This window comes from Manis javanica, chromosome 3 (assembly GCF_040802235.1).
Source record: "Manis javanica isolate MJ-LG chromosome 3, MJ_LKY, whole genome shotgun sequence".
Lineage (NCBI taxonomy): Eukaryota > Metazoa > Chordata > Mammalia > Pholidota > Manidae > Manis > Manis javanica.
Genome location: NC_133158.1, coordinates 199,136,302 through 199,162,925, shown reverse-complemented (window position 1 = coordinate 199,162,925; position 26,624 = coordinate 199,136,302). Strand labels below are relative to the sequence as shown.

At 38.8% G+C, this 26,624-nt stretch overlaps 1 protein-coding gene across 6 annotated transcripts in view; it reads left to right on the top strand.

Annotated features, from left to right (window-relative positions):
• The window catches only part of ARHGAP10 (Rho GTPase activating protein 10), a 275,052-nt gene that overhangs the window by 111,264 nt on the left and 137,164 nt on the right, over positions 1 to 26,624 (top strand). For all 6 annotated transcript variants that reach the window (XM_073232593.1, XM_073232592.1, XM_073232594.1 and 3 more), the window contains 3 exons: positions 1,439 to 1,545; positions 3,269 to 3,363; positions 26,314 to 26,395. In XM_073232593.1, the coding sequence (XP_073088694.1) occupies positions 1,439 to 1,545; positions 3,269 to 3,363; positions 26,314 to 26,395 (284 nt within the window). The remainder of the gene's footprint in view (positions 1 to 1,438; positions 1,546 to 3,268; positions 3,364 to 26,313; positions 26,396 to 26,624) is intronic.

The window sequence follows — 26,624 nt, the reverse complement described above, 5'->3', positions numbered from 1 at the left end:
CAAAATAAATTTGAAGGTACTATTATTGCCTCAATTACCAATAAGAAAATTCCCCAGGTGGGGCAGCTCCTGCATGCTGGAATTGTCAGTCTGAAATTTGAGTGTGCCACACTCTCTCTTGTGTTATTGCCTGGAGCTTGGATGGGTGTGAAAAGCCTTTGTGCTCAGAGCCAGTTATATAGGGTCAGGTGGGGTCAATAGGGAATGATGCCTTAGTTAATGGGGAGACCTTGATATTTGGGGCCAGAGACACTGATTTGAAGTTAGGCTTTGTCATCTCAGGCATTTGGTTTAAGCTTAAGTTTTCTTTTTTTTAATTAAACACACCATCTTCCCTTGAGGTCTTCTTTCTTCGTATTGAATGAAGTATCTGTGCGATATTTTTGTGACCCCCAGAACACGATACACATGCTAGCTATTCATAACAGGCCCACCAGTGGTTCCCGCTTTCTGGTCTTTGCCCTGGTGATGGCCTGAGATGAGATCTATTGTGGTCTAGTTACCCCTCACATCTTTTCCCTCACCCCCAGCAAGGTAATGTAATAGGCTTTTCCTGCAGGTAAGTATATTCCTTTCAGATAAGTTGTCTTTTCCCTCCTTAGCTTGTCCTTGATTTTTAGGTGTAGAAGGTTGGCTGGTTTGTGGATGAAATGGTGGTGATAAAAGATGGTAATTGCTTCTTTAACAAATGTGTTTACTTGGCAAAAGTTGTTAAACTCTGTTGGGCCTAACTTTTGTTATCATTGGACCTTTCCTGGCACATGAAGTTCTAAATACTAGGTACCCCTGAATAGACCACTGACTTTGAAGAGCTTGGATGGTGGTAATGCTAACTTAGCGAGAGGTGAACAGTGGTTCTGCGACTGTCCTGGTGCACCTGTGGACACCTCACCCTGTATTCCTTATACTTCGTTTGAAGCTTAGCTTTAGCATCACTAAGGACAGCTGCTCACTGAGGCGCTAGAGGAGGCTTAAAGCTCTAGGTAGGTTTCTAGACTAGGTGCTGTTTCTCAGCACTGTGATTCTACAATTGTATCATTTTAAGAGGCCACAATTGAACCCCAAACCATCACATATTTACAGGAACTTTTGAAACCCTCCTAAAGCTCTTGATATCTGGAAACAAGCAAAAGTTATAGCTCACAATTAAGAGATTTTGAGGTGAGAGCTAACAGGCTGGCAAACTATTTGAAAAATATGTCCTTTCATCACTTCTGTGTCATGGCAAATTATTAGGATAGTCTCTGAAACGATCTCTTTGAGGCTTCTTATTTCCCCTGCTTTTCCCTTTTAATAAGAATAGTAGCGCTGCTGATTTGTTTCCTTGAGTTCTTATCCACTGCTGCTTATTGGTTGTTTCTGCTTTAGTGATATGTTTGTAATTCTGCATATCTGCTCATTTAGGAGGAAAAATATAAAGTTCTATTTCTTGTTGAAGGGCCGGCTCCTTTTGGTTCCAGTTGGGTGAAGCACTACTGCATGTATCGGAAAGCGGCCAAGAAGTTCAACATCATCCCGTTTGAGCATAGATCTGGGGGGAAACTTGTGAGTATTTGTTTTTATACTTTGTATTCCATGGGAGAGGAAGTTTTTGAGGGTGACATTTTTAATGGTGTTTATATTCACCAATGAAAATATGTTGTATTTTGTTTTTAGGGCTAAACATTCTTTTGTTTCTAAGTAAAAGAGGCCATGGAGCAACAAGCAATAACTTGTGGTTTTTGAGTTGTATGTGTGGGTTTTTATGGTCAGATTTTCTTTTCTTTTCAATAAGGGAAGAGTAGAATCCTTGTATGTCAGTGCTTTTAGAATATAAAGTTAATACCTAAAACAAGCTTTCGTGACCCAGTGGTCTGTCAGGTTAGTGTTTACAGCAATCTGATGTGTGCACATATATTCACGGCCTGAAAACCTTTATAGAATAGATGATCTATAATAAATTTTACTGTTTTTCACTCAGACTTTAAAAATTCTTACTTAGGTAAGCTCCCACTGAAATAAACAAAATAACACATGATAGATAGCAAGAAAAGAGCAAAATGACCACAGTAGCTGGCTGTGTAGGAAAGGTGATCCTGTGTGTTTTATGTAGAAGCTTCAGCTCATAACAATAGTTGACAGTTTGTAGACAAAGCTCTTCCCACCAATATTGAACATAATTGGTAACATTTTTTTAAAAAGGCTAATTTATTGTTTGCTGGGTGGATGGGTATCATTTTGTTTAGGTGACTACAGAATTAACCCAAGCTTATATCTATTTATATATGCTTTGCATCTTACTGAAAAAAAGAAATATTTAAAGCAGCTTATAATACAGAAGCAGTTTTGTAATAATGAAATAGGCATGGAAAATTGGCCTGAGAGAAGTGGAGGAAGGGAGAATGTCACTCCGGAAGGCTGAGAGGGGGTAGCTTGAGCATGGGGTTTGAGTGTAGGTTCCTGTCAGAGCTAACTCAGCCTCCTCAGACATATTTCCTTAGTAATGTCATTCTGTTTCAACCACCAAGGAATAAAAAATATATTTTAGACTGTAATGACTATGAGATTTTAAATATTTGTGTATCTCAGTTTGTGTAATGTTTGGAGATCCTCACATTCTAGGAAATAGTAACATGTTCTAGAATTACGTACTCAGATTTCTGATGGTTCTCTGTTGAGGACTGTGTCCTGCACTGCTCCTGTCCCCCATCTTCTACCTCTTTTGAATGCTCTTAGAGAAGGTGGTTTAGTGAGGTAAAATGGTACCGTATTTTAAAAAATTAAATAAATTTAAGTTTGGGGTGATTCACTTAGGAAACAATAAACCACATTGAGTGGTTGTAGCTTGATCTAGATGATCACAGCTGATAATTTGGGGTCCACAGGTAGATTCATAGGGAACTAAAATTTGTATAGGTCAAAAATGGTCACATATTGACTATTATATATGGTATAACATAATAGGAAAAACACAAATTATCATTATTTTAAAAAACAAAATGTGAGAATAACATTCTAGCATGTAGAAATTGTACAGTTAATCCACCTTTTCAAATTAGCGCTTAGGAGGTCTGCTTTAACGTTACTGTAATCAAAGCAAGATCTAGAAAACCGTAAGAAAAGGAGAAGGACAAAGTGATTATAAATAGTGTTTAAACAAATTCAAAAGAGAATAGAATGAAGGTTCTTGCAATCTTGAACTTTGGTGTCTGCACTACCAGGATAGGTGCCTTAGTGGGTATGTGTTTATACTTCAGTTTTTGAGAACGTTTAAAATGATTATTTGCAGGGGGATGGAGAGGCGTTCTTTTTGAAAGAATGTACCAAGAGGCATACTGACTCCATCGACAGAAGGTTCTGTTTTGATGTAGAAGCTGCTGACCGGTAAGTTATTGGAATTATTGGACTTACTGAAAGAGTCATTAAAAAAAAATGATTTAAAAAAAGGAAATAGATTGCACCTGAGATTTCCCACGGCCTGAAAGAATGTTATCTTGTTACATTTCCAGGTCTATGTCTCTTCCTTGTGAACTGTTTAGTCTTGGTTACTGTGTTCAGCTGTGGAGTGGTAGCTGAATCTTGCCTGAAGTTTGAAGTCATTGTAACCAGTGCTGTCACTTAAAAAATAACCTAGGAACATTGTTGATCCAAGCCTCATTTGTGGCACTAAAAGAATAATGAGTAAAAGTGAGCAAGTGGGTGACAAAGCTAAAAAGAGATGTTGTTGGTGATTAATACAGAACAATACTGATTTTTGTGTGTTGGAATTTTTCAGTATCTACACTTTGTATGTGATGGAGGGTCATAGGCAAACTGTTTATTCAAAGGCTAGTTCTTTTTTTTTTTCTTGTATGACTTTCAGTTATTTACTTGTAAAAGAATCTTTCTGCAGAGGAGGAAGTAAAAAAAGGAAACAGTTCATCTGGCAGGATCACTACTTCTCTGGCCTTTATTTCTGTGTCTTCCTGTAGCACTAAGGAAGACCACTAGGGGGCTCACAGTGTGGCGGTTCCTTACCTGTCCTGGTTTTGGTTAACAGTGGTCCTGAGATGAGGCCGTTCATACCTGTAGAATAAAAGTTTACAGTGTAAAGGTTTTTTAAACAAAAAGTTCATTTCGGGTCAGGACCCAAGACACAAAAATACTTAATTCTTACTCTTTCCTCAGATGATATAATCAGGGGTTAGTGCAGAGAGGGACAATCTATGCTTTACTTTCCAATAAATGAATTCAAGACCAAGTACATAATAAATGTGCCCTTAAGCACCATGATAAATTTGGTACTACCATGAAAAGGACAGGTAGCTTAATAAGGATTTTGCCACCATTGGAAAAAAGTGGAAGAGAATGTTATTGTGAGAGAGGCTAAATTTTAAGCCAGTGAGGACAGGTTCAAAAACTTTGCGATTCAGGCTGTGTGGCACAGCCCGACGTGTGTGTATGGCACACACACCCGTAGTGAGCATTTATTAAGTCCTTTCTAACACACACACACACACACACACACACACACACACACAGTGTTCTAAGTTCTTCTATGCTTTATCTCACTGAATCCTCACTATAGCTCTACCAGCTAGAGATCAGCCTTCCCATTTTATGGTAAGAATCTGGGGCATAGACAGTTTAAGTGATTCTCCCAAGTCATGTAACTACTAAGTGGAAGAGCTGAGATTTGAACTCCTGCATTCAGCCTCTAGAGTCCAAGCTCTTAACTGCCATGGTGTAGGACTTGGAGAATTACTGTGTAATTTGATATTTACTAAGTAATCGATGAAGATGAGTCAGCAGTGATGTCTACTAGGTTAATCTCATTTGTTTCGAAAACAGGGTGCTTGTAATAATTTCATATATTGTTTTAATACAATTTGTTTAGTCTCATATTTTCTCTTAAGACTTGATCATGCAAAATGCTCTTCATAAACCGTGATCCTTATTATGATTGCATCCACTTTCTATTCCTCACAGTTTGGCAAGGGATTATGGGGAGGTATTTTAATCTATAAAGGTTAATACTTTATAAGGCGATTCTTGAAACTGGGGAAGACTTTATAAGTCATGTATCCTAGTGGTTTTCAAACTGCTTTATAGGGAGGCCCTCTTTTTGAATAAAATTTCACATATATACGTACTTTTTACATTTTAACATATCAATGTAAAAAGAAAGTTCCCTTATGAAAGTGGAATATGGACCTGGATCCCTACCCTTTCAGCTTCCTTCTCGCAGAAATTTCTGATTGACTCCTGCTGGCACCCAGAGCTGCTTTCTGGGAACTCACAGCAAGGGGACCACTAGTCTAGCCTAGATGGTCAGAGTTATACAGAGGATTTGACATCTAACTGATAACTGAGGGGTTACTTGGAGTCAGCTGGGACTGAGACTCATATTCCAGGCGTAGTGAATAGCCTATGTGAAGTCCTGCAGACAGGGGAGGGCAGGGCGCGTTGGAGGTCCCTGGAGACACCCAGAATCACTGGAGCAGACAGGGAGAGAGGAGAAGAGGCTTGAGATGGGGGTAGGGGCCTGACCTTGAGGTTTTCGAGCCTAATCCATTAAATGGCTTTAAGCAGGGCAGTAGGTGATGGGTTTTTCGAAACTCACTTTCGCAATGTCCAGAAAGGTTTGGAGATGGCCAGAGCAGATTAAAGGGCCTTAGGTTAGTGTTGTGGCAGTGGGAATGGGGGCTAGGGGATCTGAAGGAGATTTTTAAAGATAAATTTAGAGATAACTTGGATGTTGGTATATAGGGTAAAGTCCAGGAGAAGGTATCTGGCTTAAGCAACTAGGTGGTGCCATTTACCAGGTGATGGAGAACCAAGGTGGAGCTGGGATGGAGGCAGGTGATGAATCCTGCTGTGGTCATGTAGGGTTAGATTGTTGGGGATCGTTCAGAAGAAACCCAGTAGGGGCACAAGAACAGACCCATAGATCAATGGAATAGAATAGAAAGTCCAAATATAAACCCACACATTTATGGCCAATTAATATATGATAAAGGAGCCATGGACATACAATGGGGAGATGACAGCCTCTTCAACAGCTGGTGTTGGCAAAACTGGACAGCTGCATGCAAGAGCATGAAACTGGATCACTGTCTAACCCCATAGGTGAAAGTAAACACAAAATGGATCAAAGACCTGAATGTAAGTCATGAAACCGTAAAACTCTTAGAAGAAAACAGGCAAAACTCTGTTGAATATAAACATGAGCAACTTTTTCCTGAATGCATCTCCTCGGGCAAGGGAAACAAAATAAAAAATGAACAAGTGGGACTACATGAAACTAAAAAGCTTCTGTACAACAAAGGACACCATCAGCAGAACAAAAAGGCGTCCTACAGTATGGGAGAACATATTTGTAAAGAACATATCCGATAAGGGGTTAATGCCCCAAATAGAAAAAACTCACATGCCTCAACACCCAAAAAGCAAATAACCCAATTAAAAAATGGGCAGAGGATCTAAACAGACAATTCACCTGGTATATCACCTCACACCAGTTAGGATACCCAACATCCAAAAGACAAGGAACAACAAATGCTGGCAAGGATGTGGAGAAAGGGGAGCCCTCCTACACTGCCAGTGGGAATGTAAATTAGTTCAACCATTGTGGAAAGCAATATGGAGGTTCCTCAAAAAACTAAAAATAGAAATACCATTTGACCTGGAAATTCTACTTCTAGGAATTTACCCAAAGAAAACAAGTTCTCAGATTAAAAAAGACATATGCACCCCTATGTTTGTCGCAGCACTATTTACAATAGCCAAAATATGGAAGGAACCTACGTGTCCATCAGTAGATGAATGGATAAAGAAGATGTGGTACATATACACAATGGAATATTTTTCAGCCATAAGAAGAAAACAAATCCTACCATTTGCAACAACATGGATAGAGCTAGAGGGTATTAGGCTCAGTGAAATAAGCCAGGTGGAGAAAGACAAGTACCAAATGATTTTTCCCTCATTTGGGAACAAAACAGCAGCAGATTCACAGACTCCAAGAAGGGACTAGTGGTTACCAAAGAGAAACGGGGTGGGGATGGCAGGTCGGGAGGGAGGGAGAAGGGGATTAAGGGGCATTATGATTAGCACACATAATAAAGGGGGGCCACGGGGAAGGCAGTATAGCATAGAGAAGACAAGTAATGACTCTGTAGCATCTTACTACACTGATGGACAGTGGCTGCAATGGGGTACGTGTGGGGTACTTGATAATGGGAATCTAGTAACCACAATGTTGCTCATATGAAACCTTCATAAAATTATCCTTATTTTTCTTACCTTTTGTTGAACTGCTTTTAGAATCTCTAGCTCTTTATATGGTGTATCTCCAGTTCTCCTCTGTTTACAATTCTTGGTTCTTTCTCTTTATGTACATATGTGTTCGTTTAAATTGAAATATAGTGATATACAATATTGGTTTCAGGTATACAACAGTGATTCAACAATTACATATATATTATGAAATGCTCACCACAGTAAGTATAGTTACTGTCTGTCACCATACAAAGATGTTATAATATTATTCACTATATTCCCTATGCTGTACTTATCCCTGTGATTCATTTATTTTGTTGATTGTAACGAAGTTTTTCCCTCCTTTTCCCCCTCACCTGCCCTCCTTCTTCACCCCGTAACTTCCTACCACAGCAAGCAGCCCGTCTTTTCTCTGTGTTTATGCATCTATTTCCGTTTTGTTCATTAGTTTTTTTTTTATTCAACATACACGTGGTACCATATGGTCTTTATTCTCTGCCTGGCATATTTCACAGTGTCAGTGTTACTTTAGATAATCCTTGTAGCGCTTCGCCTCTGGCCTCCTTGAGCTTCTGTCCTTCAGGCCTCTTGGTCTTCATTCTACTAGCCATGCCTTCCTATGCTCATTTTTTGATCTTGCCTGCAACCCCTTTATAATTTCAATTGCAAACCTTTCTCTTTTTGATGCCACATTCTGTCCTTCTCTGCTTTTTTTTCTACCAACTCTCTTTAGATTCCCCATCAAGGTCCGTAATCCTTTGATCCTTCTGTTACTCGGCCTGCTCACACCCCTCCTTCCTTACCTTGTCTACATTCCATAGTTCATCATTATAGTCATTCTTTTAAATATACTCAACTCCAGTGCCCTTCTCTTCCTTTATTATAGTTGCTTGCACAACCCCCAGCTTGGGCAATGTTCAGTCCCTTCCTCAAGAGACACTGAACCATTTTCACTGGGATTAGCCTCAAATAGGCCATTCATTCTAACTATGAATCATGTACTGTTTTCTTAGTTAATTCATTCTCTAGTTAATGAATATATCGTATTTTCCTCTCTAAGCCTCTGACACTGCTTCCCTTGCCTGAGGAGTTTGTGTCCTATTTTGTTGTGAAAATGGAAGTAATTAGAGATGTTCCCCAGCTGCATCCACCTGTTCTGCCACGGAGCCCAGACACACCGCCTTCCCTCCGTGGCTGCGAGCTGGCCGTGCTTCTCACAAGGCCTACCTTGGCCCGAGGTTTCCATTCCCTCTTCCCATCCTCTCTCTAGTACTCTGGGATGTCACTCGAGCCCTTTTACCTTTGCTTTCTGTTGACATTTGCCCTTTCTACTGGATTATGCCATTCAGCATGTCAAGTATTCTTACTTCATCTATCTGAAAAGAATACCACCACTGCCCCCCCAGTGAAAAAACCATCTCACCTATCTTCCCTTTCATCTCCTGCCCATTTCTCTCTCCTCATAAAAGGCAAAGCTCCTTTAAAAGCTGTTGTATTCAGGCCTCACGTTTCCTTCCTTCTGTTCTCTTTGTTGCCCTCTCTCACTGGGCCTTTGCTGGCACCTCTCCACGGCAGTTGCTTCTGTGGAGGTCATCATGATCTCCACACGCTGCATCCAGGGCTCAGTCCTCCTGTTCTTTCCTGGCAGCAGCTGCTGACATGACCAGTCACTCTGTCCCCCGTGATACACTCGCTTCACTTGCCCGAGGACATTGCAGCTGCTGGTCCCCCACCTCCCGCACTTGCTTTTCCCTTATAAACTCACTGCCGGTTCCTCATTTCCCTGACTTGTGCTATTGGAGTTCTCCGGGGCTCAGTCCTCCCTTGCCCTACCCCTTATGACTTTGTCCAGTCTCATGACTTTAAGTGCCGTCCCTATTGGTAACCCCACATCTGTTTTTTCTACCTGAATCTCTTTTCTGAGCTACAGGTTCTTCTGTCCAGCTGCCTAATTCAATTTTGCTTCTGGGACACCTAATAGGCATTTTTAGTAGCGCACAGGTGTGAGATATTGATCAGTTTTTGTAAGTTTTCCAAGAATCTGTGGGACAGTAAAGGTTCTTTTGTGGGATCCAACATTTTATATAGGTATATTAATTCAGTCTTCATATGTACTCCAATATATATTCAATATAAATACAAATATTATAGAAATATTTTTTTCAAAAGTAATACATGCGTATAGTAAGTCTTTAGAGCTTTTTGGTTAATTTGGAAAACAGCTTCTTTCATGTATGTATCTCCTTGCGTCTTCAGGATCACGCTACTTTTCAGTGGAATACAGACTCCTTGTTGTCTTTGGTTTATTTGCTCATTTCTAAACAGGGAAACAGCTGTTCAGATTTGATGTTCCCAGTGGTAGTGTTGGTGGGAACCCTTAGGTTTCTGCCACACCCCTGTCACCATGTTGCTATTGGTTTCCAACTTGTGGAGCGAATCTGGAGCGAATTGGGGTAGATGGGGAGTATACTTCAAGGTCTCTACCCTAATTCTGGGGTTTTGAAGGCATTTATTTAGTGAAAAGTTTGAATGAGGAGCTTCTCTTCTCTTGTCTCTTTCTGCAGTTCCAGGCCAAATAGACTACTGGGAACTACAAGTAATTCGTTGCTTGTCTATTAGGTTATGAATTCCACGAGGGTAAAAACCCTGTCTCAGTATTCCTGGATAGTGCAATACCAAATGCAGTGCTTTCTCTGTGGTGGGCATTCGCCAAATTTGAACTGCATTAAATGAAATTGAATTGTTGCTTAGAAGTGACAGAACTGGGCTTAGATTCAATCAAGCAGCTGTCAGTCAACCCTCCTTTTCTCCTGCACACACTGCAGCACTGTGGGCTCTGGCTTTTCATTCTGCTTAAGGAAAATAAACTTAACCCATTTTGGAGCATGTGGGTATTGTAAATGGGTTTCTGATAGAGTTTGTACCAAATTCCTATTGGGTACCTTCATACAGCAGTTTCACTGTTGATTGCTTGTGTTTAATGTAAATATATTTTGCCTTCTTTTATGATATCAGTTTTCACTACTTACTTTTCCTTGTGTTGGAAAAGCAGCCAGGTAACATTGTGACAACGGGTAATATTTCATAAACTGCAAAATGGGGCCTGGCTTGCGTTTAATCTGTGGGAATGTGAGTCAAGAGCTTTCCCTTAATTGTTTCATGACTTTGGATCAGGTTTGATTGCATGTAACAGAAAAACTCAAAATAAGATGGTTTGAACAGTGTAAAAGTTTGTTTTTTCTCTTGTTTAGGAAGCCTAGAGGTGGTTAGGTCAGGGTTGCTGGTGGGCTGCCCGGTGTCAGATGCTGCTCTTTCCCGTGCATGGTCTACCTTAGCAGTCACCTTCGGTCCAAGGGGCCTGCTCCCCTTTATCATACAACACTGGCTCTTGCTGTAGGAACACCATCCAGAGGTTACCCACACAGTACTGTTGCTCACATACCACTAGTTGTGTGGTTACCTCTAGTGAGGAAGGCTTGGAAATGATGAGGTGGAGAAATTACTCTCTTTTTTCTCCCCCAGCATCCATATGCTGTTATAATACTGGGGGGATCTATTAATGAGAATGAAGGGGAGAATGACTGGGGGTGGGGTAGATGGGGAGTCCATTAGCCGTTACTGCTTTATCATTGTGAGATACACATGTGCTTCATTTTCTTCCCCTCAATTCACTAAAAGGCTACTCTGACTATTTTAGGTAAGATGATGTATTCAAGATCACATATCCTAAGAACACCATCGAACAAGTGAGAAGACAACCCATAGGATGAGAGAAAAACTTGTAGATCATATAATGGACTTACATCTGGAATTTATAAAGAACTCATAACTCAATAATAAAAAGACAACTCAATTAAAAAAATAGGTGAAAGATCTGAATTAGACATTTCTTCAGAGAAAATATACAAGTGGCCCATAAGCACATGACGAGATGCTTAACATCATTAGCCATGAGTCATTAGGGAAATGCAAATCAAAACTACAATGAGATAGCACTTCACATCCATTAGGGGATGGCTGTAATTAAAAAGTCAAACAATAACAAATATTGGTGAGGATGTGGAGAAATTGGAACTCTTAATACATGGGTGAGGGAAATTAAAATGGTATAGCTGCTGGAAAAGTTTGTCAGTTCTTCAAAAAGTTAAGCATTACCATATGACCCAGAAATTCTGTTCCTCATGTCAACTGTAATCACCGTGGTTATTGTATTAGATAGAGTGTGGTCAGAGTCTCTTACTGAGGGCTGTGATCTGGCATGACTGTTGATCAGAGAGGGCTCTGATCAGACTACTGAAAAGCCTTTGGCAACAGTTGATAGACCTTTCACACCAGGGGATATGCCCAGAAAGGGGGTTACATTTAAATCGGTCTATCAGAGCAGTGTGTAAAGGATACATGTGGTTAGTGTCTTGAAAGAACAGACTGTGTGTCTTCTGATGCTCCCTGTGTGTGAGAGGAGGCAAGGACTGGGATTGTTACTCAGGCTGCTAAAGAATTCTGTCAAGGTCGGGAGAACCAGGTGCGCATTCACTTCTGACTTCTTTTGAGCTCCTCTGGGCTGTGGATGAGGGGCTGTGGCAGTCTGGCTGACACAGGTGAGAACGGCTATGTGGCAGCTTTGCCGCACAGCAAGAGCTGTCCTGGCGGGTCTAGGGCCTCTGTGGTTTGCATAGCTCTCCTTGACTTTGTGACCACCATGGGGCACTATAAAAACTTCGTGTTATTCCACACTAGTTATAAATGCAAGAGAAATGAAAATGAAAAAATATGTCTACATAAAAATGTGTACATGATTCTTAGCAGCATTATTCATAACAGCTAAAAAGTAGAAACAACCCAAATGTCTGTCAGTTGATGAATGGATAGACATACTATAGTATAGCCACACCACAAAAATGTTTGGCATAAAAAGGAATGGAAAGTGATACATTCTGTGACATGGATGAACCTTGAAATGCTTAGTGCAGAGAGCGAGCCACAGAAGGCCACGTATTGTATGATTGCATTTACATGGAACATCCAGAACAGGTAGATCTTTACAGACAGAACATAGAATAGTGGCTGCCTAGGGCTGGGGGTTTGGAGGGATATGGGGACTAACTGCTAATGGGGATGGGATTTTTTTGGGGGGAGTGATGAAAATGTCCTACTAGTGATTTTGGTGATGGTTATACAATTCTCCGAATCTATTAAGCGCCATTGAATTATACACACGGCAAGTAGGTAAACTTTAGGGTGTGAACTATATTTCAGTAAAGTTTAAAAAGAGGGACACAGCTATAAATAAAGACTTATCATAACTGAAATAAGGCTCTTAACAAGATGGCAGTAAACATTCAGTACTTCATGCCAGCCACACTTGAAATACCGTGGGCTGTGGAAAGGTCATGTCATTCATTTAGGGTTGGAGAAGGGTACTTTGTGGAGTGATTTTCCCCCATGGCAAGCTGTAGTCTGTCATGAGACCCAGCTTTCCTCACTGAAGGGTGCAGTGGTGTCCCCTCTCTCCCCACTCCTGCCCCAGCAGTTGTGTTCTACAAAGTGCTTTTAGCTCGGTTGGCATGCTTGCCACATGCTGCACTGTGCTGTGACCACCACACATTTGCTTGATAAATAATTACCATTCTGTGAAGTTCTCCCACACATCTCTTCAGGCACTGCTTAAAGAAAATGCTTCCCATTTTGCTCTCATCAGTCTGACATTTCAGATAATATATTTGGATTGATTTTGCCTAGTTCCTGGTGTATCACTTGTGAAAGCATGGCAGGATACTTCTTACTTTTATCATTGACACATTTGTGTTTTCCTGATGACAGTGGGAGAATGGAGTCACCTATCCATCTAAAGTAATACGCACTTCAGAGTGCTTTTCTGCCAGTGACTTTATTAGCATCCATGTGCATGCTACTGTACTGTTTGTCAGTCGAGAAGAGTGAATTAATAATATGTCACTTCTAGAAGCCCATGCAGTTTGGCTGGATAATGTTTCTGAAGCACATTAACTGTAGTAGTATCTGTGTGTATTTAAGAGCAAGTTCATTGAGGTACCTAAACCAATGCAGACTGTGTTTGGCACTGAGCATGCATGAAAAACCAGAAACTAAAAGGCCTGACCTTAACGGAACCCACAGACATGAGCATTTACAAAACAAGTCACAGTTCAGAGGTCTGTCCGAAGTGTTCTGGGAGCTGAGAAGCAATAGGGATCAGGGCTCTGGGAAAGCTTACTAGAAAAATTGATTGTTAAAATGAATGTTAAAGATGTGGTATCAGTTTGGAAACACAGAGAAAGGGGCCCAAGGCAAAAGGAATCTTAGGAAGTCTTGAGAAACCATGCTGAGATAATCCTTTAGGTCAGGATCTCAAACTGTGAGCAATTTTATGTTTGGAGACATTTTGATTGTCACAACTGGAGTGGGCTGGTGGCGCGGAGGGGGCATGCAGGCTATTGCTGCTAACACCCGGCACAGGACAGCCCTCTGTAACCAAGTATCATCTGGCCCAGTATGTCAGCAGTATTGCTACTGAGAAGCTCTGATATTAAGGCTTCTAATGCATTTGAGAAGAAACCAACTGCAGCACGTTTGTGGAACTGAATGCAATTGTATTGTTTTCTTTTACATGAATGTATATGTGAGGTGTATGTTTCAATGAAAAAGTGTAACAGTACCTTAATTAGTTACAGTGCAGGGGATGAATACAGTTAGAAAATGAAGGGCTCTTTGTGGCTTTATCCTTTCAGGAATGGGGCATCATTTAAGAACTCTACTAAGATTCCAGCATATAGGAAGTAGGAAAGGAAGTTATTTTTAAAGAACTTAGGTAAATTGGTAGAAAATAGAGTGGGTAGAATTAGAAACAGCATTTCTTACATATAGCTTTTCTGTTTTGCACAGAGTATGAGATTTTGCCCTCAAGATGGCATTGTTGGTAGCAGCATACTAAAGCCACATTTACATTGGTTCCAAAATTTAAATGGAAATCTGAGTTGACATTAATATGAATTTATTGTTAAAATGCATGCTGAAGGGCATTGGAGCGTGGGTCATAGAAAAGTATTTGCTTTTGTGAATAAAGCTGTTGTGAAAAATTGTATGCAAGGGTTTTTGTGGATGCTAGTTTTTATTTCTCTTAGATAAATTCCCTGGAGTGATGTTGCTGGGTCCATAGTGTGTGTTCCTGTGTGTGTGTATATACATATGCATATATAATTTATTTTTTTTAGGAAATTGACAGTTTCCCAAAGTAGTTTTTCCCTCCTTCCAGCAATGAATGAGCGTTCCAGGTATTCCACCTCCTTAGCAATCTTTGATCTATGTTAGATCTTTTTTCATTTTAGCTGATCACGGCTAGTGATATTGAGCACTTTTTCATGTGCTCTTGGCGATTTCTGTTTCTTTGGTTGTGAAGCATCTATTCAAATATTTTATTCATTTAAAAGTTATGTCATTGGTCTTTTTGTTACTGAATTGCAGGAGTTATTTTAAGTATTGTGGATACAAATCCTTCATCCAATATATTAGTTGTAAATATTTTCCTTGATCTGTGGCTTATCTGTTCCTAAGTTCTTTTGATAAGAAGAACATTTAAATTTTGATGAAGTTGAGTTGGTAATTATTTTATTTTTTTCATTTTTTAAATTGGACAACATAGTGAGTCGATAATTATTTATCAAATACATTAGTTACTAAATGCTCACCACAGTAAGTGTAGTTGCCCCCAGTTATTATACCAAGATTTTACAATATTATTTGTTACATTCTTTGTGTTGCACTTCTGTTCCCATGACTCATTTATTTTATAATTTGAAGTTTGTATATACCTCCTTGTCTCCTTGACCTATTTTTTGGATTGGTCATTTAAAAAAAAAATTGATTGACGTAGTTCTTTACTTTAAGAAATTTCTATCCCAAGGTTGTGAAGATGTTTTTCTGTTTTCTTATAGAAGCCTTACAGTTAGTCTGTGAGCTGTGAAGACTGTGGTGTGATGTGTGGAAGTTGAATGTTAAGTATTTTTCTGATGTAGATAATCTGGTAATCCTAGCACCATTTGTCAAAAAGGACTTGCCTGTCATTGAATTGTTTTGTCATCTGTGTCCTACATCCTTTGACTGTGTATGTATAGGTCCATTTTTAGATTTTCATTTTGTTCCATTGATCAATTTATCTGTCCTTTTGCCATTTCCACACTGTCATTATTGCTGTGGCTTTATAGTAAGTTTGAAGCCAGGTGGTGTGATTCCTGTGTTCTTTTTCAAAATAGTTTTAGCTATTCTAGATGCTCTGCATTTTCATGTAAATTTTACAGTCAGTTGATTTCTACAAAAAACCTACAGACCAATATTATTGACATGGAGCCTTAATGATTTGTGAATATGACTTAGCATTTATTTAGTCTTTAGTTTCTTTCAGTACTGTTTATCGTTTTCAGTATAGTTTTCAAGGGCATCTTTTGGTAAATTTCCCTAAGTAATTTATGTTTCTGCGTGTCATTTTTTAAAGGTACTATGTTTTACATTTCATTTTCAGATATACTGTTAGTGTATAGAAATGCCCTTGGTTTTGTGTCCTGCAGTATTGCTGAGTTGACTTATCAGTTCTTGTAAATTTCTTTAGGATTCTTTATATATGTAATGTTATCATAGGTGAATAAAAACAACTTTTCCCCTTTTTTCCTAATCTTGTATGCCTTTTATTTCTTTTTTGTTGCCTTATTGTACCACAAAGACCACCAACAAAATGTTAGTAGAAGTGGTAATATTAGAAATCTTGCCTTATTTCCAATCTTAGTAGAAAAGCATTTATTATTTCACTATAAAGTATGACGTTACCTGAAGATTGTAGGTGTCATTTATTGAGGAAGTTTTTATCTCTTCCCATTTTAAATCATGAATAGATGTTGATTTTTGACAAAATACTTGCTAGTATCTATTGAAATGATTATTAAATAATTGTTTTTGAATCTGTTAATGGATGAATTGCATTGAATTTTCTAACCTTACATTCCCGGGATAAATTCTACACTGTCATGATGTATTAACCTCTTTGTATATTGCTATATTTAATTTGCAAATATTTGATTAAAGATTCTTTTGTTTCTGTTTATGAGAGATACTATGTGTGATGTTCTTTTATTGAAATGTTTGTCTAATTTTTGTATCAGGATTATGGTGCATCAGAAAAAATTGAGTTTTCTATCCTCTTGTTATTTGAAAGTGTCTTTGTAAATATTGGTATTATTTCTTCCTTAAGTGTTTTGATATAATTCACCCATGAAGCTATCTTGGTCAGGAGTTTTCTTTGTGAAAAGTTTAAAAATTACAGATCAATTTATTTATTGGGTAAAGAGATATTAAGATTTTTTGTTTTTCTTGTTACTTTTGATAAATTGTGGTTTTCAAGGAATTTTATTTCCTCTGTTGTTTTTAATTAGTATACATTTCTTCATGTCAACTTATTATTAGTTAATATTTGTAGGATTTGTAGTGATACCTCTTTTTAATACTTATAGTGGAAGTTTTTTTTTTCTCTGATGCCTTGCCTAGAGTCTTCCAGTTTTGTAAATTTTTTCAGAGAATCCATATTGTGTATTTTATATTTCATTGATTTCTGTTACTGATTTTAGTATTTCCTTTGTATTTAATTTTTCTTTTAATTGCTTAAAATGAAAGCATTTATTTTCCACTTTATTTTTTAATGTAAGCATTTAAATCAAATTTTGACGTATAGCGTTTTCATTGTAATTCAAATTTAAAAAGCACTACACATCAAAATTTTTTAAAAAACTTAAAAATTTTTTATGTGATAAAGAAATAGGTGTTGAATTTTACCCATGGTGAACCATAATAGCCCATACTTAGAGATACATTTTTAAAATTTCAAATGGTTGGTGATTCTCTTTATGTAATATCATTGTTTTCCTACTTTAATACTCTTTTGGCCAGAGAACATACTCTGTATTTTATCAGTGCTTTGAAGTGTACTAGACTTGTTTCATTGCCCCAGATGTGGTCTATTCTGTGTATATGTTCCCTGTGCACTTAAGAGCAATGAGTTTTCTGCTGTCATTGTGTGTAGTGTTCCCTGTGTCAATGAGATCAAGTTGGCTGATAGTGTTGTCAGATTGTCTATATTGTTTTGATTTTTGATGTTTTGTCAGTTACCAAGTTAGGGATGTTAACATCTCCATGATTGTATTTGCCTGTTTATCTCTTTAATTTTGTCATTTTTGCATCATGCATTGAATATTGGGAGTTATCTTTTCTGTGGATGCATATATATGATCGTTACATCTTCTTGATGAAGTGACCCTTTTATTATGAAATGTCTCTGTTTCTGCTAATAATCTTTATTTTGAAATCCATCTTTTTTTGTTAATAGAGCCACAACTACTCTCTTATGCTCAGTGTTTACTTGGCATGTATTCCTTCCTTTTCCTTTTACCTGTGTCTCTATATTTAAAGTTTGTGTTTTATAAACAGTATGTAATTGAGTCCTGCTCTTAAAAAAATCCAGTCTGTTAGTTTTTGCTTTCCAGTCAGGGTTTTAAGGCAATTTATGTGTAATGTAATTGAGTGTTGGTTACCTTACGGGTTAGGTCTGCCTCTTGGTTTTGTCTTCTGTTTGTCCTGCTGCTCTTTGTGCTTCTGTTCTGCCTTTGCTTCCTTCTTTTTATCTCCTCTGTTGATTTTTAGTTATGCCTGTACGTCCTTGCATTTTTAATAGTTGTCCTAGAGAGTACAGCATCCATGTTAAAATCACCGAAGCATCTGCCTTTTCATAAATAATACAAGAACCTTACAATAGTAGACTTATAATTGCCACCCTTTTGCCCTCTCTACCTTTGTTACCATATATTTCATTCTACATACCCAGTGAACCCAATAATACCTATTACATTTACTTTATAAAATCAGTAATCAGTAATCTTTGAAAGATATTTAATGTTTTATTTATACATACATATATACATGTATGTGTATACATAAATGAATATGTATATGTATGATTTTTTTTTTAGTACTAAAATATTTATCCATTTTGATTTTTTTCATTCTTTCCTGTAGAAACAAGTGTCTGTCTTGTGCCATTTCCCTTAAGTTCCTTAGGCTAATTTAATATGAGCATTTCTTATAATGTAGGTCTACTAGAGAAGAATTCTTTCATCTTTTGTTTATCTGCAAATGTCTCTATTTTTACCTTCATTTTTGATGGATGTAGATTTCTAGATTGATCTTTCACCCCCCTGGCACTTTGAAGGCGTCACTGCATATTTTTCAGGCCTTCATTTTTTCCCCTCATGATAGGTCATCCATCTTTCTTCTTGTTCCCCTGAATGCCATCTTTTTCTTTTGCTGCTTTTAAGGTTTTCTTTTTATGATGTGCCTAGATGTGGCTTTGATTGATCCTGCTTGGGGTTCCTTGAAGTTCTTGGATATGTGGGTTGGTAATTTCTTATCAGTTTTAGAAGATCTCTGCTATTATCTCTGAAAATACTTTTTCTAACCCATTTTGTCTTTCTTCACTTTCTGGGATTCCAGTTACATGATCTCAGACCATTTAATACTTGTTTCGGTTGTCTCGGCAGGATTTTAATTTATGGAAGTGACAGAGTGATAACACAGACTAATTCTCTTGGAAGAGAATTTTATTACTTGCAGTTTCCAAGTGAAGAGGGCACACCATGCCACCAGGGACACATGAGGAAATGCCACATTTTGGTCAGGAGTCAGGAAGGAGTGAGTGGAAATCCTAGACCAGAATTTTTATTGGGGTTTCCACAGAAAGAGAAGGCAGAGAAGGGGAAGAGGTTGAGGACTGGCTAGTCTGAATGATGTTGGCAGGTTCTGGGCTGCAGGGCTTGTCCGGTCCCGGTGTGATGTAGCGCAGGGGACACCCTGGCTTGGTGTGTGAGCGCGAAAGTGGGTGGTGGCAGGCATAGACTGGGGATGGGTTGGTTTGCATGTGAAAGGTATGCTCCTGCATTCTTTATCAGTGTTATTTTATTTTCCATTTCTCACATGTTCATTTGTCTCTTTTTAATAGTTTCCATTTCTATGCCAAAATTTCCATCACTTTATCCATACTGCCATCTTTTGCACTGGATCCTTTAGCATGTGGGTAATTCATTTCAGTTTCTGTTTGATTTTTTTTTTTGTCTTCCCGATATCTGGACTATATCTGGGTCTGATTCTCATACCTGCTTTCTCTACTTATGTTGGGCTGTGTTTTTTAGCTTCTTTGCATGCCTTGTAAGGTTTTGATTAAATGCCAGGTTTTGGAAGAGAGCAGCAGAGAGCACAGTCATGTTTACACCTGGTAAGGGCATGCCCATTCCTTGGCTGGGCCGCTAACGTGTAGGGCTGTCACTGTAGATGGCAGTGGAGCTGAGATTCTGCAGTGTCACTACTTTAATTAGATTCCATTTATCATAGGCTTCATGGGATCTGAGGACACCACGAGAACCTTCTCTGGAAGTTCTGCCCTGCCCCTCATACTTACTGGCACGCGTATCTCAGGGCGAGGTGCTCTCACTCTGCTCTCAGACTTCCTTGTGAGCACACGGTGAAGTCCCGTGGGATGGAGCTGGAGGGTAGGTGCAGACTCTCTTTGTGTCTCCCTCCTCTAGGGATGCTGAAGCATCACACCAGCCCATGCTCTGCCTTTAAAACTTCGCTCTGTCATCCTCTCTCTGTTGGCTTCCTCTTTGTCATGCTGTCTGGTGCAGCCTGAAAGCAGCTACGCCCGTGTTTGCTTCTCTGCATCTTAGTTCATTAGGTTTTTTTTTTTTTCACATCTTCAGTTCCCAGATATTGTATCTTTTAAAAGCTGTGATTTTATAGGTTCTTTATCTTGTTAGGGTAGAACTATATTCTCTTGCAAGTTCCTACATTCCGAAGCAGCAGTTCTCAAATGTTCATGGTTTGAATTCACTTTTTCTTGGAGGAAATAATCCTACTTTTGACTATAGCATTGCTTACCTGTTCTACTTGAAACGTGTTTTTTGGTGGACAGAAGAAAGAAGTTACTATGAAGTCTTCACCCATTGTAAAATCAGGCAACATACTTCAGTCATCTGTGGAGAAATGTGTGATTCATTGATTCGTACTTAACAGTTTTTTTCTCAGCAACCCTTTTGAGAAGCTGATCATGACAGCTACATCTCAATGACTTTTAAAAGTGTTTTGTTTGGCTGTGGCACCTTCCCCTTCTTATAGGAAAATAGCACAGGATTTCTAATGCGCTCCTTTGATTTTTTTCCTTTCATTTTTTTACTCTTTCTCTTAGAAAAACATTAGATATTCCTGACTGTTATTGTCATAAGTTTTGGTATCTACCTCTTAATTTTTTCTCTTAATTTTTCTGTTTACAGTAATTTCTCTTTAATTGACCTATCACGAATGCCTCCCATTTCTCTCCACTTTAGTCCTTTTGTATTTTTCTTACTTTACAGATTCATTGAGCTATCATGTAGAATATAAGGTGAACATGTCTTCCACATGTTTTGATGGAATTATAAAACAAGCAGTTGAAAGAGAATGAATAGACATGGTGTGAAATGCAGAATATAAGTAATAGGTCCCTAGAGCTGTGTCACACGCATGGGCCTGGGTAGAGCCCGGTGTGTAATAGTATGACTTTTAAAATAGGAGTGAATGAAAGAGGTTGAGATGCTGATTTAAAAGCAAGAAGTTGTTTAGTCTAAGTGTTTCTTTCTTCAAGTTTCAACTCTCAACCTTATGCTCTGTAGCTGATAATTACAGTTTTAAGAAAAGAAAGAAGAACTTTCCTGGCAAGTTGCTTTCTTTTATTGGTCTGTTTTTTCTTCATGAAGCTTATATCATTGACCTTGTATTCATGAAGAGTTAGCTTTTCCTTGCTGTGTGTGGTGAATTATTCAGAGCTTGGCACGGTGTCTGGCACATATTAGACACTCAAATGTTAGTTTCATCAAAAGGAATTATTAAATGAAGAAGAAAATGCCATGTTCTTAGCTGGACCAATATAATACATTGCAGCAATATAGGCTTCAAGAACCAAAAGTTAGAACTTTGTCAATTGTAGTTCTAGCTCCACTGGGGTCACAAATGTTGTTGCTTTAGATGCATGAGATGAAGATAAAATTGCTACATCTTTCTTTATTGAAATGTGAATAATCCTCCATATTGCTGCAAAATTTTCTGTTCTGTGTTGTCGGTATATTCACTATGTTGTCCTACATATCCATTAAATTTTGTTAATAGAGTATGTCTTGGTTGCAAGAATTTTTATCAAGAATTTTTATAGTTTGGTTTGACAGTAAGATACTATAAATATTGAAGTTTAAAATGGGTCCCAGTGTTTCCTAAAGTTTCAGTTTTGTTCAATGATTCCCTAGCAATTGCTTATAAAAAAAGGAAGAGACTTGGGAATTTTTAAAAAAAGGTTAAAACATGTTCAGTGCACTGTCTTATTTTCCTACACTGATGCTTTAGAGGTGGGGGTTCAGTAACTGGGGGACAGCTTTATATAATATTAGTGACCCTTCAGCAACATGTGCAGGTGTGAAGTGTTTTGAAGTATGGGTAGCGTGATGAATTAATTTTCAAAAGTGGACCTCTTTTCAGTTACCATGTTATTATTTGTCAGAATGTAAACTGAAATAGAATTCTTTCTTTGCAGGTGAGATATTCCTGTTTCATCTCTCTCATCTTTAAACAAGTGTATCTGTTCTCTGCTGTGCCCCACAAAGGGCTGGGTGGTTCAGGTTTGAGTCATTGTACTTGGAGGCAAGGCATATAATAAATACTTGAGTTTTTATGTCACATTGTTTTTTTTAATCCAGACACTGTGGCTGTTTTAGCTGTAGCCTGACAACTGCTTTTCCCCCTGCTTTGGTATCTGTAATTCCAGTTCCTAACTCATTAAACTCTTTATCATCCAAAACATTTTTCTTGGGCCCCAGGTTACCAGAACCAGGCATTCTTTCTCTTACCCGACATCACTGTGTGCTTCTCTATGTGAATATCCAACCATCCCCCCTTAGTAAATATTATTTCCTTTTGCATGTCAGGGAAAAGCAAAAAGGAGCTAGAAAGCACAAGGAATTTCATCAGGCCCAGTGTCTGAAGGTCTTCTTTGCTAGAACTGTTTTTGGCTTTTGTGGAATCCCTTTACTAGTTGTTGTCAGTATGGTAATTGATAGGCCTTTTATTCTTTTTTCTTGGGGTGACAGCTTCCTTACTCATTGTGTTGCTCATGTAGAAGTATCTCTGGGATTTTTCTGAAGTCCATTCACTTTTTTTTTTTTCATTTTTGCCATTCTGTCTCACCCTCTCAGTCTAAGTCTTTGTAGCCAACTCTTCAGTCCATTCCACCCAGCATTCAGTGTTCATGTACATTATCGCGTTGTTCCCCTATTAAAAACCTTCCGTCACAGGATGAACCAAATCCTTAGCATGGACAAGAAACCATATGTGGCTGGACCCCAGGCTGCCTCTGCTCTCCCTTGGGCGGCGCTCCGGCTGATTCCGGCTTCTCCAGAGCATGCTTTTCTCTCATACGTGCCTTCTTGGCTTAGAAGATAACTGGCCTTATTTCTCCGACGTGATTTATTCGTCCCTAAGACCTCTGATTAAATGTCTCTTTCCCAGGAAAGCCTAACTTCCAGGGTTAGGTCACACCTTCCTCTTTCTTACTCTGAAAGCACCTGGAAGTGGTGGACTTGACTACCGGGACTGGCAGCTGAGTTAGCTCGTAGGCATGTCTTCTTGACAATGACTTAACGTATTTCAAGTAGACCGCTTTTCCGCTTGGGCACACATTTTTGAATGTCCTTATTTCTCCCTCCTTTTTCTCTTAAGTATCTGGCTTCACTAATTTAGTTACCTGTGTGACTCTGTACATATTTTTTTTTTTTGAGAAAAGACCTATTTTTTAAAAATTATGATATCATTAATATGCAATCATGTGAGCAACATTGTGGTTACTAGATTTCCCCCATTATCAAGTCCCCACCACATACCCCATTACCGTCACTGTCCATCAGCATAGTAAGATGCTATAGAGTCACTACTTATCTTCTCTGTGCTATACTGCCTTCTCCTCTATACAATTGTACTTAATAAATTATTTTTAAATTGTTTACCTTTTGCTTTCTTTACTAGACAATCAATATAAGCCCTTTGTGGGTGGTATACTCAGCCCAGTGGGTAAGGTATTCAAAAAATAACCCTTGCCCCCCAGCACAAGAAACCCTGGGTTTGTCTTTTTATGACAAAAGTTGCCTGTTTGGCCTTGGATCCATTTTCTCTGCTAGTTTTGCGATTCCTGGATGAGAAAAGCTTTCAACTTTCTATCAAGTATTTGCTACAGCATCTTACTTTAAATTTTTTACTTTAGTTCGCTTAATTACATATTAAATGTTTGACGAAATGCAGTTTTTAGAGAGATCTAGATAGCTTTTCCTCTTTACAAGAATGGAGCATTCTTGCAGACGTGAGACCCCCATGTATAAATATTGTTTTATCACTTAACTGATGTAAAGAAAAACATTCGCGCCATCTGAAGTTTTCCCTCACAATTTTAATTAACTCCCGTGAGCCCAGTGTGGGTTACTAAGAATAAGGGCCAAAATCTTCACATCCCAGTCAAGGAACTTCTTAAAACAGCCTGGTTGTCTGGGCATCTTGCCTTGATTCTTGCTCCAGAAGGATGCTGTGTGTAGTAGAGCTGGAGGAGGTGGGACCTTGATTCTGCTCCCCGCCAAGGTGACGGGAGAGCCAGGGCCAGTGCAGGGATGTGGAGGGGAGACACGAGGGAATCATTCTGCTGTCCAGGGGTGGGTTGAGGGATTATTGGTGATTTTTTTTCCCATTGATTTCACAATCTGGAGAAAATGGTTGTAGACAAGAGCGTATCAGTTGTAGCTACAGTTACTTCGTGGTGTGTTTTAAGCAAATAGATTCTCTTGTGCTTTATAACTGTCCCGTGGGGAGAAAGCAGGACGCCTGAGCAGGGCTGGGATCCCTGCTTACTCATACTTGGCACTGTGCTTTTGCAGAACTTTGTCTTTTCAAAAATTGCAGCGATCATTGAATTACAGTTGATTATTACAGCTTGTTTTATGTGAAAAAGATTATCCGGTAGTTAAAAATTAAGGTGAAACACTGTTATAGGATTGATACATTTAAAGAGCCTATTCACTGTCAAATGGGAATTAATACTTACTTTCCATTTCAACATCTGTTTTTACTTCCAGTTTTCTTTGTTTTGCCTTTTAATTCCTTGCCAAGTTCATTTCTAGTACTTCTGATCACATATACAAAATTTGTTTCATTCGAGAAACTCCCCACAGGTTAAGATGACTTATTCATAGCTTTTCTACAAGGTATTCCTTCCCCAAATTAAAAGTTTTCTGTAGAATCTCCAAATGTCTGAATAAACTGAACTGAGAAGATTGGACATCTGGCCCTGAGTACTAACACAGAGCTCTACGAAAAAACAAAGGAAATACACCAAATGGTTAACAGTTCTGTCTTCTTGTTAGTGGAATTGGGGTGGGGTGCGAAATGCCTTTCTGGTTTTGCTCTGTCCATATCTGGGTAACTATAAGCATGTATCTCATTTATAAATAAAAGTTTGATTTTCTCTGCCATCTCACACCCATTAGGATGGCTACTTTCAAAAAAAAAAAAAAAAGAGAGAACAACAGGTGTTGGTGAGGATGTGGAGAACCTAGGACCTTTTGTACTCTTGGTGGGAATGCACAACAGTGCAGCTGCTGCGGAAAATGGTGCAGCAGTTTTTCAAAAATCTCAGAAATTGATTACTGTCTGACTCAGTGTGAAGCAAAACTATTACTCCCTCCTTACAGAATACTCCTGTACCCCAAATGTTTGGGTTTTCCAACACCAAGCGATTCTCCAATTCTCTGCTGCAACCAAGTGTCTTACTACTGGGACACTAACTAGAGTTAGTGAAGCCTCTGCAGAAAAAGGGCTAGTTCCACAGCACTGCCCCCCACCATTTCAGATGCCAGTTGCAAGTCCAGGTTGTCACCTGTGCTTTTGGCTGTAAATTAGGGGTTCTCATGATGCTCTCCATGGGTTTGATAATTTGCTAGAATGGCTCACAACTCAGGAAAACAGTTCGATAACTGTTGCCAATTTATTGCAAAGGATATTTTAATGCAAACAAATGAATAGCCAGAAGAAGAGATGTATAGGACAGGTATAGAGGAAGGGGCTCGGAGCTCCCAGGTCCTCTCTGGGAGTGCCTTCCTCCAGACACCTCCCTGTGTTCATCAACCTGGAGGCTCTCTGAATCCCAGAGATTGTTATGGAGGCTTCATGGTGTGGGAAGGATTAATGACATCACTGGCCATTGGTGACTGAGCTCAGCCTCTAGCCCCTGTCCCCTCTTGGGAGGGGTGGGGAGGTGGAGCGTAAAGTTCCAACCCTCTAATCACAGGTTGGTTCCCTAGCAACCAGTCCCTTCATCTCTTTGGTCTACCAGTGACACTTAACAGTTTGGTGATTGCAAGGGTTTTAGGAGCTGTGAGCTGGGAAATGGGGTCAGACACCAAATATGTATTTCTTACTGTGTCACATTCAGCAAATCTTTTGGGTATATACCCAAAAGAATTTAAAGCATGGTCTTAGGGAGATGTTTGTACACCTGTCTTAATGACAGCACTGTTTACAATAGCCAAAAGGTAGAAGCAACCTAAGTGTCCAGTGATGGATGAATGAATAAGCAAGATGTGGTGTACAAGTACGGTGGAATATTATTCAGCCTTAAAAAGGAATGAAATTCTGATACATGTTACAGCATGGATGAAACTGGAGGATATTATGCTAAGTGAGAGAAGCAAGCCACAAAAAAACAATTACTGTATGGTTCTACTTACTAAGTAAGTTCAACACTGCTGAACTTAGAAGCATTTGCCAGTGAATTTTATGTTAAGTGCATTTTATCACAACTGAAAGAGAACCCCAACTTAATCACCACAAGAAAACATTAGACTGTAAAAGAGGAGGTTTGCTTTTAGTGGCCAAAGAGTAACCTGATGTCTTGCTGATGTCTTTCAGGCCTGGTGTTTCCTTGACCATGCAGGCATTTTCAGAAGAGGAAAGGAAGCAGTGGTTGGAAGCTCTGGGTGGAAAAGAAGCTGTAAGAATAATCAGTGGTTGAGTTTTATTTCAAATCCTTTAGAGTTGACTTGTGTTCATTTTTATGATATTTTCGTTGTATAGTATTTGAAAAAAATTTTTCCTGCTGAACTGGTGTTGGAACTCGTCTTGGAAGCATTCAGTTTTCTAGTAATTTGGCTTGAGGTGGCAGCACACATAAGCCTGGGGGTATCATTAGCTTTTACTTTTTATTTTTCTTGATTTTTACC